We start from the raw sequence: 16,309 nt of genomic DNA on the forward strand, positions 1-16,309 counted from the left end.
AAAGCAAAAGACAAAGGTCAGAAGATGCCACCATACCCATTTAGACGGAGACTGCTCTCAACCATTGTTTGAGCAGACTGTGGCTTCATGGTACAACATGGAGCATTACACACTCTACAAGGTATACCATGTTACAGGCACCTTTGCGGTAAGTTTTGGCTTTATTGGACCCGATAACTCAGAGTGCAGCAGAAATTTATTGTACACAAAGTCTCTTAGATCGCCGGTGAACCGTGTAATACCTTTTCTCTTTAGGTCTATAAAGAGGACCTGACAGAAACATCATGTACTAATAAATCTAGAGAGTGACATGGGTGACTGGGGACCACTTCTTAGAAATAGTGTACGTCAGAGGCAAGCCTAAGGTAGCGGGAGATTATTTCTAGCCTTAGATGACATCTGGAGCGGGACGCAATCACAATTCCAATCTCCCAGCAACCCCCATCTGTTAAAGGATTATTTTTTTTTATTGCTTTCCCAACTCTAGTCTAGTGTTTGAAGTCTTGCCTTAGCAATATGATGTTCTCAGATACACGTCATGATAATATTTTAACAAAAACGCGTTGCAGCAGTACTTCGTTTTCAAATGTAGGCATTTTTCAACAGGGATTGAAAAGAAAATGGGCGAACGCTTCTTTTACAGCATTTTGTCCCACTTATGTGTACTGCATTGCTCATTTCAAGCTTTTTCAACATGTAGGACAGCATAAAACATTTTCTGGCTTTAATGTATTTTTGTAAGTCTGAATGCCACAGAGTCTAATGTGACGCTTTCGGTTCAAGACATTAATTTCCTGAACTGCTGACAATGAGGATTATGACACGGTGCAGATGCTCACATGTACATTTGTGGTACCGACAGTCCTTCTGCAGAGCTGAGTGGACAAATCTCACAATATGACCAGAATCTGCACATAAAAGGATCCTGCAGACTTTTTTCAAACACATTTTGGTGTAATAGAAGTTAATGCGGCAGAATTATACCGATTTCACTCCCTTAAAAGTGCAATAAAGTGCTAAAATGTCTGCAGATTTTGAGATTACAGTGCTTAGAAACAGATAATGCACATTTAATTTATGAAATATACAAGAAGTCGTTTCAACCGGAAAAATGAGAAACCAAAAGGTTCTGATAACAGATTTATTAAAAATTCCAGTACATCAGCTATCAGAATAAAGCACGATTTTCTGTCTTTTCCTCCACCACAGAAATAATCAAAGGATTCGGAAGCGGAAATTCTCTATGAGTGTACCATTACACCAGCTTAAGAAAGTAAGTATGAGCATGAATGCGCTCATGATAATCAGATTTGCAGGTATGAAGTCAAAGTCAGGCTGAATCCCTAAACCGATAAATGCTGCCAGGGATAGAAATCAATCAACTGCTCTGAACTTAATTTGAAAAAGCCTTCATATTACCTCACATATATGAATAAATGTGCATGTACATTTTATTTCCCTCATGTCCAATAATAGACTTTCCGTCTACCAATCAGTCCAGTTCTTGACATCTGGCATAATGCTGCCTCTAGGGGAAATCTCTAGTATTTTCTATCACAGGAAGTTCGTTCTTTCATAACTTCCTGTGGTTTGATTTCCTTGGCTTGACTTATGACAGAGAGCAGTTAAGTGGCAGAGTGTCCATAGCTGTCAAATAAATGTCCCCGAGTGATAGGACAATCCTCTTTCGGATCGGCGAATCAGAGTTCATCGTGGCGTGTCCGACCAATGACAGTGAGCTTGGAAAGCTCCGAATGGAATTTCCCTTCTCTGTGGGTCACTGAATGACAAAATAAAGATGTGCTTGATTAGAAACTGGATTTATTTCCAGTATTGCCAGTAATGGACAAGATTGACTTTTCCAAAATTCTCTGTTATTTCCAGGTTTCCCATAGCTGTGTCAGCTTTGCTGGAAGTGGGAATATGCGGACTCACCTGAAGACTCTGATACAATGTACTCTTCTTCCTTCAAAGCAACATCCCTCTGTCCACCCACGGCCATCTGGGACTGAGAAGAAGAGAGAGGATGAGTGACACAAGACTTTAACAGAGAAGCCTAGAGGAGTGGGCTGAATAACAAAGAGCTCCTCGCTAGGAAAACAAAAAGAGACATGGAGTCTATGAAGCGCTTGTTTCAAGCACGCTTTTGAACTCTTCTTATTTACACAGGGGGCAAGGCCACCAGGACGTAACCGTCATCCCTGCTACTGAGAATTTCATTTTATTCTGAAGATATAGATGTTTTCACAACGTCTTGATATGCAACACCTGAACAAAAAGGGCTGACTGCTTTTGATCTGAGAGCGACGAGCGTTAGGAATCTGAATTAAGGTTTGATCTGCAGCAAATGTCAATGTCATGACTGAGGATAAATTTTAAACAAGATCTTCAAAAAAAAACTGTGCCAATTCTTTTTTATGTGCAAAGCACACAAATAAAAAGTTGTCATCTGCATATTCTTGGTCGATGAAATTCATCAACGCATTAAAAGCTCATTTCTTTATATTGAATCATACATATGGATTGCTGAAAGGTGTCAGGTCATGAGGGATAGCTGAAGTTAATGTGAAACTTACATATGCAGTGGCGTACTCAATCTTGGCTCCTTTTATCTCGGCTTTGAACTGGGTAAAAAACAAGTAGGACTTCCCTTGAGGCCTATCGTGAACAAATTACAGAGAAAAATCAATACGGTCATCTCAAATTAGACGAAAATCTAATCTCGGTTTTCAAATATTTTAGTGTACTTCCTTATTTTTGGTATTGCGTACCGGGTACAGCCACCAAAAACCAAATGCAATAGTGTTTTGAAAAGTTACCTCCATACTGAACAGGAAAACATCTGCTCATCATCACTTAGTCCAACGCTCATTTGCCATTGCTAGAGGAAATCAGAGCACAAAGGGTTACATTGAAGTCTGAAACAGCGCTATTCTGTGAAATCAAGACGTTTTACAACAGCGCATAATTGCTACAATTTCCGGGTCGTAAGTGCCAGAGTGAGAAAATTTCTTGCTGTCATTACAATAGATGGCATTGTCTTAAAAAGCTCACAGACACTAAGCTACGAATTATAAGAGGGTCGAACAGCAATATTTAATTTCCTATAAATTCTCAGCACATGTGAAGGAAAAGTATTGATGAACAAAGTAATCTAATAATGAAGCAATAATCTAAAAATGCTATACAAATATAATCAAGTTATTGACTTTATATTTTGTGCACTGCATATTACATTTATACACACTTATATAACCAATGCAGAGTTTATGAAAAACAGAATATGCCTCACCTCATTGGTTCCTCCTTGACACGCATATGTGAAGGTGCATTTATACTTTTTCTAAAACGAAACCAAGAAACAGATCACAGTAAAACAGGTTGACAATGCCAAGCTTCCACCTACGAGATATGCAAATTTCCCAGACTAAACTGAACTTTTGAAGGTGGCGTTGAAAGGATGCTGACCCTTACAAAAAATAACCATGGAAACGATGGTTCCTGACAAAAGACCTACAGTTATTAATACTACAAAAAAAAAAAAAAACGTTTCTGAAAGACTGCATGAAAACACTGGGTCCCATCTGACACTACTTATATCTGATAATATGAGATTTGATTTGAGATCAAAATTTGGTCAGTCCATGAAATAAAGGAACCGAATAGCTTCATAAACCTCAAGGCCCATTCACACCAAGGACGATAATTTTAATGATAACGAAAAAATATATAGTTCTCAATCTTAAAGAATAGCAGAGTCCACACCACAGCTATATAACGATAAAAGCACAGAAATCACTTTTAGAACAATGTTTCCAAGCTAATGAACAATAAAAACCATTGACACCCAATCAGAATCCATCCTGCTATAACTAGTTGGAGAATTTAAGGTGGCAGACAACCGTGTGCTTAGAATAAACCGACTGGTTTGCATGTGTGGACGCAAATAAATCTTTATATCGTTCTTGGTGTAAACAAGGCTTTAGTGTATAGATAGCACACATACGATGTCTGTTTTAGATCACCTGATCTGGAAAGCATGCAGTGTACAAACATCTGACAGACGTCTGTAAGTCATCTGTAATACGTTCTCAATCATAAACGTGTTAAAGAGTAAAACATCCAATAAACGTCTATTTGACATCTGTAAAATGTCAGATAGATTCCATATGAGCAAATACCCTAAAAATAAGTATTGCAGATGTCAAATAGACATCTCCATGAGGTATGTGGTATGTGTGTTATCAGGGTATTTAGCCATGGCCTACTTTATGATGACTTTCTTAGCCTTTATCTTATTTCTTCACATCCCCATCCACTTTCATTCATTGGAAAAAGAGCTGCTTGGAGATTCATTCAAATTTGGAGGGGTTTCAAATTAGAAAAGAGTCGGACTAAAATGCAGGTGAGTAAATCATGTTTTAGTTCATGAATTTAATGTTCACTGTTCCTTTAAAAAGTTAACCCGTGACGCAGTGAACGTCATCATCGATCCTCAACAACAGTCCAATGAGAAGATGACGTGTGGTTTTTCAAAGACAGCATCCATTCATTACTAAACGGGTTAAAATTTACAACCTATTTTACAGTAATGCACCAAAATACTTTGAAATTTAGAGTAGACTGAAAACGAGAACTGAAATCGACTGTGTAAACACGAAATCGAGTGGATATGCAAATGATTCAGTTGAAAGAATACACGATAGATCACAAAAAAAAAACATGGATTACATTTGTATAAAAACGTGTTAGCTAATATTTCGTTACTGAAATAGCAAAGAGGTTTAATTACTCACAAGTTTAGCAGAGAAAGTCTGCACAACTCCTCCAGGTTTGACATCGAAGTCGAGTGTTTTAGTTCTTTCAGCAAAAGCGCGAGCCGCGCACAACACGACCAACAGCAGCAGAAGCTTTGCACAAGAGTTTATGTGAACATTGCATGCCATGATGCTTTCTGGACGAGAGATCTGTGCTGATGTTGTGAATGAAAAGATGCCAGCACTGTTCCTGTATGTTCTTCACAGGACTGGAGAAGTCTGTGGCTCGAGCTGTTAAACTTCTAGTGGACTGGAGTAGAATAACAACTCCTTTCTACAACTTGCAGTGGCCCAAAATAAAAGCATTTGGACACTAAAGGTCGTGCACATTCAAATCTATGAAAATTTGTGAATATTGTTTTAATGAAATGGCTTTCTAAATATATACAAAAATAGCATTATGCAAATAGAAGTTTAGATATGGGTTAATATTTGAATGTGCATGCATAAAACTTACCAAAATAGCAATGGTTTTATTATAGTAAAAGTGTAGTAACATGCTTTTTGGTGTATTGATTACCATTTGTATAACCACAGTTTCCCTACAAATACTATGGTTAAAATATGGTTAGTGTATAAAAACCATGGTTAATGAGTGGATACCATAGTTAAGTAGTAAAAAAAAAAGTGTAATGTTGATATTTTACATAAAGATCCCACAATTTATCAGATGTTTTCAGTTCTCCAAACATCATTCACCATTAGCATGTCAGTTTTTCTCTCTCTTCAGTGAGTACCTTTTTTATGACTTGCAGTAACCCCCTTGTGGAGTTTTTATTTTTATTTTTTAATTAACATCAAATTTCCCAGCTGCTCAGGTTGTGGCTCATTTCAAAAAGCCCAACAGAATTGTCCTCCACAGTCAACGGTGACATAGTTTCCTTCTGAATTCAGCGCTCTCTGTGGAATTCCTCTTTCTCGTGTTGTTTTAAATGTTCAAGTGGAAGGGAACGTTTCTGGAGACTTTTTTTGGAGATCTTGAGCAAACTGAACTTTCATGACTCTGATGTCACGCTGTGTTGATTTTACACCATTGACCCATTTCTAAATGAGCCTTGACCACAATTACATCAGAAGATTATTAATATATGACCCTGTGGTTAAAACAAAATAAACTAGTAGTAAAACATATTTATGACTAAATCTGAGTGAGCTCTCAACTTTGTTTCTACATGTTTTAATGCTGTATGTCTTTGTGAAACAGATATTTTTATAACAAAACATATATGTTTTGATTATTTACTTGACTTTTACTTAAACTTTAGCACCAAGGTTTAAACCTAAATAATAATACAGCATAAAAAATATAAATATAATAAATGGAAGATGTAATTTAATACTTTACTAAATTCCAAAAGGTTAATAACTATTCTCTTTATAGCATAATTGGCATTTATTAAATATTACAGAATATGCTACTGAATTAATTCTTTGCTGCTTTTGTAGTTTGGTTGCAAATAGAGTCAATACCTGGAGAGGCAGTTCTCTTCTGCAGCACATTTAATGTGTACATCTGAACGAACTCTCTGGATATAAGATGCTGCTTGGAAAGATCGGGAATGAGATCAGGCAGAACTGGAAAATATTTGTAGAACTTAAAAACATTTAGGTTAACCGAAACTTCCTGTAAAATAATTCAGATACTCAAATTTAGAAGACATTTTCAAAAGCAAGCAGGCAAAATTGTATAGGCCTCAAAAACCAGTTAATAATTAACATTTAAATGGACAGAACATAATGGATATTTTCCATTAAAGGGCAAACTAATTCAGAGTCAAATATAGTTTTATATGTATCACTTTTCACGCTAGAAACTATCACGGTAATGTAATTTATCACCTTATTTGCACATTTATATCTCAAATATTGTTTGTACACGACAACAAACTGTTAGAAGAAAGGGATCATTGGGGTTCTATATAGAACCATAGGGTTCTTTACTCAACTCCAAATAACATTTTATGCTAAAAAGGTTCTATAATGACAAGAAAGAACCCTTTTGGCACAAAGGGGTTCATATCTTGAGTTTTGTGATCATTCACATGCATTCATAAATGCATTTGAATACACTGAACAATGCAGTGAAAGAACGCACTCAAAATGCACACGCGCACTAGTATGACTTCATCATGTAACTTTACATTAGCCTAGATGCATGCACTTTTTAGGCACGATTTGTTTAGTTTTTGAATATACTTGATACTGTTAAAAGGCACAGCATTAAAACAAAAAATACGAGTTCACATTTCACACCTAAACATGCGTGGAAAACGTAATTATAACTAGCTACTAAATTAGTTAAAAAATGCCTATCCATACAGCTATGATTTGCAAACCCCAAACTGACTCAAATGATTCGCGAAACCGCTACGAACTCCCGAACTGATTCAAATGATTCGCGATCCTCAAACTGACTCAAATGATTCGCGATCCCGCTACGAACTCCCGAACTGACTTAAATGATTCGCGATCCCCAAATTGACTCAAATGATTCGCGATCCCGCAACGAACTCCCGAACTGACTCAAATGATTCGCGATCCCGCTACGAACTCCCGAACTGTCTCAAATGATTCGCGATCCTGCTACGAACTCCTGAACTGACTCAAATGATTCGCGACCCCGCTACGAACTCCCAAACTGACTCAAATGATTCGCGAACCCGCTACGAACTCCCGAACTGACTCAAATGATTCGCGAACCCGCTACGAACTCCCGAACTGACTCAAATGATTTGCGATCCCAATACACATAATGCTATAAAAGTGTGCACATCGAGAGAAATAACAGCAGATGTTCATGTTAACAACTTCTTTAACTTGAGCAAACGCTGCTAATACACATACATTTGTTAATAAAGTAAATAAAACGAAAACATGAATGTTTAAATGCTACTGAATAAAAATAAACGATCCACTCGAAAGTCTCTTTTTTTTTCTTTTCTTTTTTATTGAAGGTAACATTGGGTACAAACGTGTAAAACCATATACAAACAAATATTTATACAGATATACCATACCAGATACAAAGAAAAAAAAACACATACATAGAGGTGGAAAAAAGAGAATATTAAGAGGATTCGGGAAATAGGTCATAATATTTATACAAAAGTTTTCCATTCTTCTTGTTCTTTACAAGCTTGTGTGATTTAATAAGCATATTAAGTTCCAAAATATAATGTTTAAAACATAAGGAAGACTTATTAAATTTCTGCTTGTGTATAAATAACTTATAAGATTATAAAATTTAATACAAACTCCAGGGTGCCATCTTGTGGGAAACAAAAGTAACAAATAATATCTTTCAGGGTGAATGAGTGAGTTATATTTTGAGATTGGAGAAAGTGAGTACCCAAATCTTCCCAAAACCTTTTGGTAGCTGGACAATTAAAAAATAAATGAGGAATGGTTTCAGTGTCCTGTTTACAAAAGCTCCAGCATGTGTCAATGTCTCGAAACTTAGCAACAAAACAATTTGTAGGGTAAATTTTATGTAAAAGTTTAAAGTGGACCTCTTTAGCTTTATTAGAGATACAGTATTTGTGAGGAATCAACCATGTTTTTTTCCAATTTATTTCACTTAAGGAATTCCAATAAAACATCCCCCTTGGAGCAATGGAGTTACTCTTTTGCAAATGTCGGCGAATATGTTTATTGTTACATTTTTTATCAGACAGTTCTACACCATCCAACATAATTGAAAGCTGTCTGATATCTTTGTTTCCATAACTCAGATGATTTTTAATTAATTGTCTAATTCCGATAGAGATGGACCTGGATCAGTGAGCTGCGTCTCGGGCCGATGACGTCACTTCCATGGAGGCATGTTGTACACGCCCCCGTCCATTGACTCCGCCCCCACGTCAAAACAGTGCCACAAAGAGAGACGTGCAGAAAAGTGAAGCGCAAAGGAAAAATGGTATCGCAAGCTCAAACTAGACTGACACGCAAAATAAAAGCAGCGTTGCAAATAAATTAATAGATATGACCGTGGAAAATATGTATTGCAAAATCATTTATTTCGCGCTGTTTCATTTGTTTTGCAATTCTTAATTTTTGTTTGCAAAAAGCAAATGTATTTTCCTCAATACTTTAAATAAAATGTTTTAAATTTGTTTTTGTTTTTATTGTTTTTGTGTATTTTAAACAAGCTAAATCTTTCTGATTTATTAAAATAAAAAGTCACATGGATTTTTCTGGGCTGAGCCGCGGATCTCCACTCACCCTAGAACCTCTATGGAACCACCCCTGTGTACACAAACCGTTTGTGTTCAAATGTAAGCTGGTATTTGGCCAACAGTTGGCGCCAAAAGTACAATGTGCGTTGCGTGAGAGATGTAAAGTGTTCGCGCGACTAAATTTAAATTTAGTGAAAAGTGATCGCTTAAGTGCTTTAAAAAGGATCGAACCCCCTTTACGTTATTGTATAATTCGCACATTGCATAAAAAGTTACAATTGTTGTCTTACCGTTATGAAAATACCTTGTATGACCCGTTTCTCTCTGGGGAGATCTTCTTTCAAACGGGAGAAGATTCTAGTCAAAAGAGTTTCTTTTGTTTACTTGAGGATTAGTTGGTTCATCACCAATCGTACTGTCATCCTCCTCTTTCCTCAGCCTGGAAGGGAAGATTACTGTGTTTCTGTTGTTAACAGTTGATGAAGATGCAGCTAAATTGGTTCTTCTTAAAAGTTTTGATTTATTAGCAGTTTTACTCCCAGCCAAAGTGGAAAGTTGAGGAAGCAGATTCTCCTCGGAATGAATGGTGGATGGTTTTTCAGTAGCTCCAGTGGGTGATGTTCGTTTTGGCACTGGTGTGCTGGTAACTAAATTATGGTGTCTGGATGTTCTTGAGCTCCTGAGGCTTTGAGTGTAGTTGTGCCAGTTGGTGCTGTCCCATATTGCATGCAGACTAGGGCACTTCATCTGAAGAAAGCGCAGATCTTTTTGCATGCAAAGGCAACTGGTTATTATTCCTCATTTAAGATGCATAACCAGATATCATGTAAGGTCTTGTATCCATACAAAGACTGGCACAGAGTTTGAATGTGCCACATGCCCAACTGTTGGCAAAACGTCCCATGAAAGTCCTGCTAAACAATGTTGGCATATGCCTCGTCAGTAAAAACCTTGCGTTCTGTTTTCCAGACACAGGTGTGTGATAATGAGAACCGGTGCTCAGCAAACTATAAACCTGTCTGTTAGTTTCCCACTCAACCTTATGTCTCCAGGGTCCATTGTTCTGTACAGTGCTCAAACAAACCAGGGTGCACAAGTGTATGGAGAAGAAGACAATAAATCAATATTTTTAATTCATTTTTTTAATATTCATATATTTGTCATTTTGCAAAGAATGCAAGAGAAAGTGCACTTTGTGCTCCCAAAAGCTTTTAAACAAGCCCAGGTACAGATGAAGACAGTACACTGCGAGCCGTTTTCTAGTCTTTCTTCATTGCATATCATTGCGTATGATTGGAATTACCACTAGAGGGAGGTAGATGTAATGTTTGAGTTCTTTTATTTAATCGCATAAGGGTTTATTGCTGGCATAATGTTAGCAATATAGTTACCTCTTTATCTATAAAACACATTAAATAATGTGAGCATCTCAGTCATGCCATTGTCACAAGGAAATCTGACCTACGAAATGTTTAAACCATTCCAATCTCCCGATGACGACAATTGCTTGTAACAGCAATGAATGTCTTCACTTTCCCCTTCCACTTATTTCATTGCACAAATATTTGAAGTGAATGTGTAGGCATTTGTCACATGAGAAAGGGACACTATTTAAGAGCACATAGGCACATTCAACACCGAGTTTAAAGGACAAGGTTTATTCAGGAAAATGTCTAGACAAATGCAGCTGGACGTCAGCCATAGGCCTTAATGCACACAGCAATGAATAGTAGCTAGAGCTGATCTGGAACTTGTTTTTGAGATTACTGTATGCATTGTAAAAAATAATCTATTGGTCAAATGGCAGCTAATTTGGAAGAAGAAAGAAAAAAAAACATACCCACTAATGATATTTAATTGATTAGTTTTATCCAATATACATGTTTCCACTTGGTAATATTATTAGAAAATACGGAATTAGCTTCCATTGTTATGCTGATGATACTCAGCTATATATCTCAACGAGACCAGATGAAACTTCTCAACTATTCTAAGCTAGCAGAGTGTGTTAAAAATGGCTGACCAATAATTTTCAAAAAGACAGAGATATTAATTATTGGACCAAAAAACAGTACACAAAATCTTGTAGACTACAGTTGTTGATGTACTGTTACTTCCTCTACAGTCAGAAATCTGGGTGTTATATTAGACAGCAATCTGTCTTTTGAAGATCATATTTCCAATGTTACAAAAACTGCATTCTTCCATCTTAGAAACATTGCCAAGCTACGAAACATGTTATCTGTTTCTGATGCAGAAAAGCTAGTTCATGCATTCATGACCTCTAGACTGGACTATTGTAATGCACTTCTAGGTGGTTGTCCTGCTTCGTCAATAAACAAGCTACAGGTAGTCCAAAATGCAGCAGCTAGAGTCCTTACCAGGTCAAGAAAATATGATCATATTACCCCAATTTTACAGTCTCTGCACTGGCTACCTATTAGGTTCCGTATCAGTTACAAATTATCATTACTTACCTATAAGGCTCTAAATGGTTTAGCTCCTGCGTACCTAACTAGCCTTCTACCACGTTACAACCCATCGCGCACCCTAAGGTCACAACACGCTGGACTTTTGGTCGTTCCTAGGATAGCAAAATCCACTAAAGGAGGTAGAGCTTTCTCACATTTGGCTCCCAAACTCTGGAATAGCCTTCCTGATAATGTTCGTGTAGTGTTCGTGAGTGTAGTTGCATCTGATCAAATGCGCATTCTTATTCTATAGCTTGGGTTAAACTAATTAATTTTACTTTGTTGGAACAGCAGCTATGCTAATGATGTCTCTATTGGTTTCTCTGTTTCTGCTGGGATCTTCATCCCGTGGTAACTAGGATTTACACAAGCTCCAGTCTGGATCCAGAACAACTGAGAAGAGATGATGCTGCTAACCCTGAATCAACAAACACAACTAACAAATATTGCTACAAGTGTGACTGCATCATATAAGAACTATTAATTAATAATATTAATAATGTTCATCGTCTGGCCGACTACATCTTGTATTACTTTTTCTGAAAAATCCTGTCAGATGCAAATAAACGGACGGTCACCACTTATAAGCTCCTACTAAATATTGTAGAAAAGTAATTTTTTCTAAAGTTGCTTTGTATTTAAAAAAAAAGTGCCTTACAAATAAACTTGAATTGCATTTTCATTAAGACTTAATAAAACCATGAACCTTAGTTAATGGTTATTTAATAGTTAATGGTCTTTTGGGAAATTTAGCATGATATTCTTATATAGTATCTGATGGCTTTAACCTTAACTAAATAAAACTTAAAACATTCTCATATTGGACATGGCAAAGTATACAAAGAAGTATTATTTCAATTTTTTTTTTATAAAACAGAATTTAAGAAAAAACAAAACTTGGTATATATTTTAGTGAAATGCCAAGTGTGATACAAAGATGGACAAATGTAAAGAAGTCAAAGTACAATGTTTATTTGTACTAACAAATTTCAGAAATTCATTTTATGAGGTAAACACTATTTCCAGAATGAAGAAGTCACAAAGGAGGGCTTTGAGAGACAACGGCAAAAACAAACTTAAAATATGGTCCTCAAATGGTAATGCAAGTTTTTTCCACAAGTATTTAAGTTACATTCCAGTCAAACTATTTACAAAAGTACATTAAAAAAGGCCACATGTCAAATTCCTATTTACAATATTGTACAGATGATCGGCGGCAACCTCCTCCTGCTGAAAGACAAGAAACCAAAATACATTTCTTTATTATGAAACAAATACAATTATTTGGTCCCACAACCATCTAGATTGGCTTTCTTACCTATAAACGATTCAGGAGAGTGTTGTGGATGTCTTCGTGAACCTGGATGTAGATTTCATCTTTTGTTTTCAAGCCGTCCAAGAATTCTGTTGAAGCAGACATGAAAAATTTAATATTTATCTAAAATATTGTGGGTTTGATTCAAAGTCAAGAGTCTGAAGGACATAAACCATACCAATTGGCAAACCACAGTTCTCCATGCAGTTTCTGTGTTTCAGATACATGGGCCACACATGACCGTCAAAGAGCCCAGGAGGGTCTGGGACGGTGTATTGTCTTGTACTGAAAAAAATAATACTCATTTATTTCAGCTGCTCAAAATAAGCACCATTCAAGGGTTTCTGATTGCAGTTTTAACACACCTTCTCCTTAACTTGCACTCCTCGTATGGGATGGTTATGTAATACGATTTGTCAAAGAATTCCAGCAAAGGCCTGTTTGGAGAGAAAAAAAGATAAAAAGGTCATAACCTTAAAAAGAACACGGTCTCTCAAGTCATTTACTGATTGGGGCACTTCTGCATAGCTGACTCAGAAATCAGCACACGCAGCTCCACGCGCCCACCAATAGCTCAGCGCATCTCCTTATCTACACTCATGCAGAGCGTCACATGACCAGCATGTAAGCCCTGATGTTCCCTTCTTACATATGCACTGAGCACATTGAGTTACCCAACGTCCCCAAAATCTAATCTATGCCACTCATGCGGTTCAGGCCGCTGAAAGTTAAATTATGACGCTCACTTGTAGTTGTACAGCAGAAAGCCTTCTACGATGAGTATGTGCACTTGGCTCTCCGGGTCGTCCATTTCCGTGGCTGGGGTCACTTGCACACCGTGGGAACGGGCGAATTTGATTGGGTTTTCAAGCCAACCCTTGACGGTGTTCACCATGGCCTCCATATCCAAAGCTGTGATCACTACAAAAGCAGAACAAAAGATTTCAGCGGGAGATTGAAATGTAAAAATGGAAGTTGAAATTTAAAGTTGGTTATAGCAAAGCCACACAGAGAGAATGTAAATGGGTTGGGAGGGATTGTAAAATCTTTTGTTATGGGGAGGGCGATGCGTAGAATGAGGAGTTATTACTCTCCTACGGTTTATGGTCTTACCATCCCACTGTTTAAAGCCATCCTCTCCGACTGCTATCTGATCCGGAGGCTGAAATAACAGTGACCAGTAAAACACTGCAGCAAATGCCATCTTCTACATCTGCTGTCAGGTATATTAGAGCCAGACTGCTGATCTAGAATCAGGTCTCAGCCATCTTAACCTGATGAATACAACTCAACAGATGGGAGGAAACTGATCTTGGATCAGCACTTTTGAGTTCGCTTATCACAGACTTGTAAAAGTAGTCAAATAAAAAGTAAACGTAGAGGTGATTACTAGATCATTATCTCTAAGTTACTTCTTACAGTATCCATGCATGCAGTAAAAAACAAAACTGCATATGTTGGTTATGAAGATTTTGAAGCTGGGATGCTGGCTTGAGCTGGTTTAAGCTGGTCAGACCACCACATGACCAGCTAAAGACCAGCTTAAACCAGCTCAAACCAGCATCAAAACCTACCTAACTAACATATGCTGTATTTTTGCAATGGGGAAAGCTACAATTAAAATACTTTAATTTAATTACTATTTTAAACATAAAAAGCAGGGGGGAAATTACAACTACAGTTTATTTAAAACTGAAAGGGATCATGTTATTTGTAAAACAAACACCAAAATAACTAGAAACACTAAATAAAAATACTACATTTAGTTGAACTCACCTTGAAGAAGTCATCCTGGTGAACCACACAGCAGTTTGGTAAGGCTTTTATTAACCTGTTCGTCAAGGTGGTTTTACCACCATTAGTCACGCTAAAAAATAAAAAAAAACAATGGTTAAAATGATGAAACGGAGGTGAAACGATTGAAAAGGCAGAAGGATTAAACGTATTTTCGATGTAATCTTGTGTTTAATCGTGTATTCAAGTAAAATTGGCGGGATGACCTTCAGATGGCTTAGGACAACAAACTGACCCAGGTTTACATTGTTGTTAGTTATCCACGTGTTCAATACAATAACGTCGTAAATTAACAAAAACCGCTTTTGTAATCTACAATAAAAAAAAAACATAAACACAGCTACTTTAGACGTCTTTAAATTTTAATGTCCCGTCCTTTGTATTAAAGCCACGGTGGGCAGGAACAAACACATTACAATCACATATAGCATTATACACGACACCTCAACAAGAAAAACTAATGCATAAACTGTTATTTCGCTTAATACTCAATATAAACATGACATTAATAGATGACTAAATATATAAAGTCGCGAATGTCCGTTAAAAACATTCAATAGTTTCGGCGCGCTCACATTTTTAAATCTCCCGCTCAAAACCTCGTCGTGGTTTCAAACCTCGCGATTCTTTTAAAATACTGATCCAACACGTCAGAAATAAGAATAATAAATAATATAATAAATTATTACATGTACAATATATTAACTTAATTAAAAAATAAAAAATAAATAAAAGCACGTGGCTCGAGTGTAACTACTAGAACTAGTTGTTCATAATATTACTGTAAAAAGTCACTTACCCTCCTATTCCAATGATGTACTTCATTGTGTCCGACCTGGTTGAGGTTTTACAATCTAGACGTCGCAAAACGCCTAAAATAAAATCTTCCGATTTAATAACTTCCGATTAAAGCTAAATTTGCAGTCTTATCTCTGTAGACACTAGCTCGTTGTGAGAACATTTAGCGTTGTGGGCATATAACCAAAGTCAGACGTCACATAAAAGGCGTGGCTTACGTGCTAGGCAGCCAATCGCGGCTCACGCAGGGAAGAACATACTGTAACTCTGAATCAGTCTATAAATTCCATTGAATTGCACGGAAGATAAAATAGTACAGATTAGTACAATTAAAAACAAATAAGCAAAAAGAGACATTAAATACTCGGGTAGTGAGTCAGAGCAACTCTTTGAAAAACATCATCACTAAAAGAAAAACTAAAACTAAATTGAACTAAAAGAACATTTCCTGTAAGACCAGCTGACAAGGAAAGAGACAATTAGAGACCATTAGAGAGTTTTTTATAGATATCCTCAATAGACCCTCATATTTAGGTGAGGGGTCAGAATAATCCTGAGGGATACTTGCAGGGCAACACGTTCCTCAACGTCTCATGAGGGCAGAATCACATGCATTGTTGTTTGGTACAGTTAATACATCACAGATATGCACTTGTACCATGTGGGAAGGATATCTTGGACAATTTTATAGTGTGAAATACCTAATTCACAATGTCTTTCTAGCATATTAAGTGCCTTTCAGTGGTAATCCAAATTAAATATTCATATACATTTGAATTTTGAATCATCCTGGTGTACATGCATATGGTCAAAACATATAGTAAATGAGTGTTTCTCATTTCTAAATGTCCATTACAGTGAGGGTCATTCTTAATTTAGGTCAAACAGAGTGTGACTGGTCACTCCGTCGTAAAGACTGCTGATGTAATAATCACATAC

The 16,309-nt window shown here is 36.8% G+C and overlaps 2 protein-coding genes and 1 pseudogene across 3 annotated transcripts; all 3 read right to left on the reverse strand.

Annotated features, from left to right (window-relative positions):
* Positions 1-1,234: 1,234 nt before the first annotated feature.
* LOC113039429 (myeloid-derived growth factor-like) lies at positions 1,235-5,063 on the reverse strand. The gene is made up of 6 exons (XM_026197333.1): positions 4,797-5,063; positions 3,293-3,343; positions 2,820-2,881; positions 2,577-2,658; positions 1,936-2,008; positions 1,235-1,780 (listed from the first exon to the last, which is right to left on the reverse strand). Exons 1-6 carry the CDS (start codon positions 4,944-4,946, stop codon positions 1,701-1,703), a joined length of 498 nt encoding a protein of 165 aa, XP_026053118.1. The 5' UTR covers positions 4,947-5,063; the 3' UTR covers positions 1,235-1,700.
* Positions 5,064-6,280: 1,217 nt separating this feature from the next.
* Positions 6,281-10,109, reverse strand: LOC113040758 (protein-lysine 6-oxidase-like; annotated as a pseudogene).
* A 2,527-nt stretch (positions 10,110-12,636) lies between these two features.
* Positions 12,637-15,527, reverse strand: LOC113039426 (nicotinamide riboside kinase 2-like). Of its 2 annotated transcripts, XM_026197328.1 has the most exons (8): positions 15,372-15,527; positions 14,555-14,645; positions 13,892-13,940; positions 13,525-13,699; positions 13,144-13,215; positions 12,957-13,063; positions 12,782-12,867; positions 12,637-12,693 (listed from the first exon to the last, which is right to left on the reverse strand). In XM_026197328.1, the coding sequence occupies exons 1-7, from the start codon at positions 15,395-15,397 to the stop codon at positions 12,782-12,784; spliced, it is 606 nt and encodes a 201-aa protein (XP_026053113.1). In that variant the 5' UTR covers positions 15,398-15,527; the 3' UTR covers positions 12,637-12,693. The 2 variants fall into 2 exon arrangements, with proteins under 2 accessions (XP_026053113.1, XP_026053115.1); XM_026197330.1 differs by lacking the exon at positions 13,892-13,940 and having other exon boundaries at positions 15,372-15,390.
* Between the last annotated feature and the right edge of the window lie 782 nt (positions 15,528-16,309).

This window comes from Carassius auratus, chromosome 22, assembly GCF_003368295.1.
Source record: "Carassius auratus strain Wakin chromosome 22, ASM336829v1, whole genome shotgun sequence".
NCBI lineage: Eukaryota > Metazoa > Chordata > Actinopteri > Cypriniformes > Cyprinidae > Carassius > Carassius auratus.

What these genes read in the sequence shown, in the direction of transcription:
- LOC113039429 (XM_026197333.1), bottom strand. Translation starts at nt 4,946, where the DNA reads ATGGCATGCAATGTTCACATAAACTCTTGTGCAAAGCTTCTGCTGCTG. An exon ending in GTCAAGGAGGAACCAATGAG is followed by an intron (nt 2,882 to 3,292) that starts GTGAGGCATATT and finishes GATTTCCTCTAG; the next exon opens with CAATGGCAAATGAGCGTTGG. An exon ending in CATTGTATCAGAGTCTTCAG is followed by an intron (nt 1,781 to 1,935) that starts GTGAGTCCGCAT and finishes TTTGTCATTCAG; the next exon opens with TGACCCACAGAGAAGGGAAA.
- LOC113039426 (XM_026197328.1), bottom strand. Translation starts at nt 15,397, where the DNA reads ATGAAGTACATCATTGGAATAGGAGG. An exon ending in TTTCTGCTGTACAACTACAA is followed by an intron (nt 13,216 to 13,524) that starts GTGAGCGTCATA and finishes CTCTCCAAACAG; the next exon opens with GCCTTTGCTGGAATTCTTTG. An exon ending in GAACTGTGGTTTGCCAATTG is followed by an intron (nt 12,868 to 12,956) that starts GTATGGTTTATG and finishes CTGCTTCAACAG; the next exon opens with AATTCTTGGACGGCTTGAAA.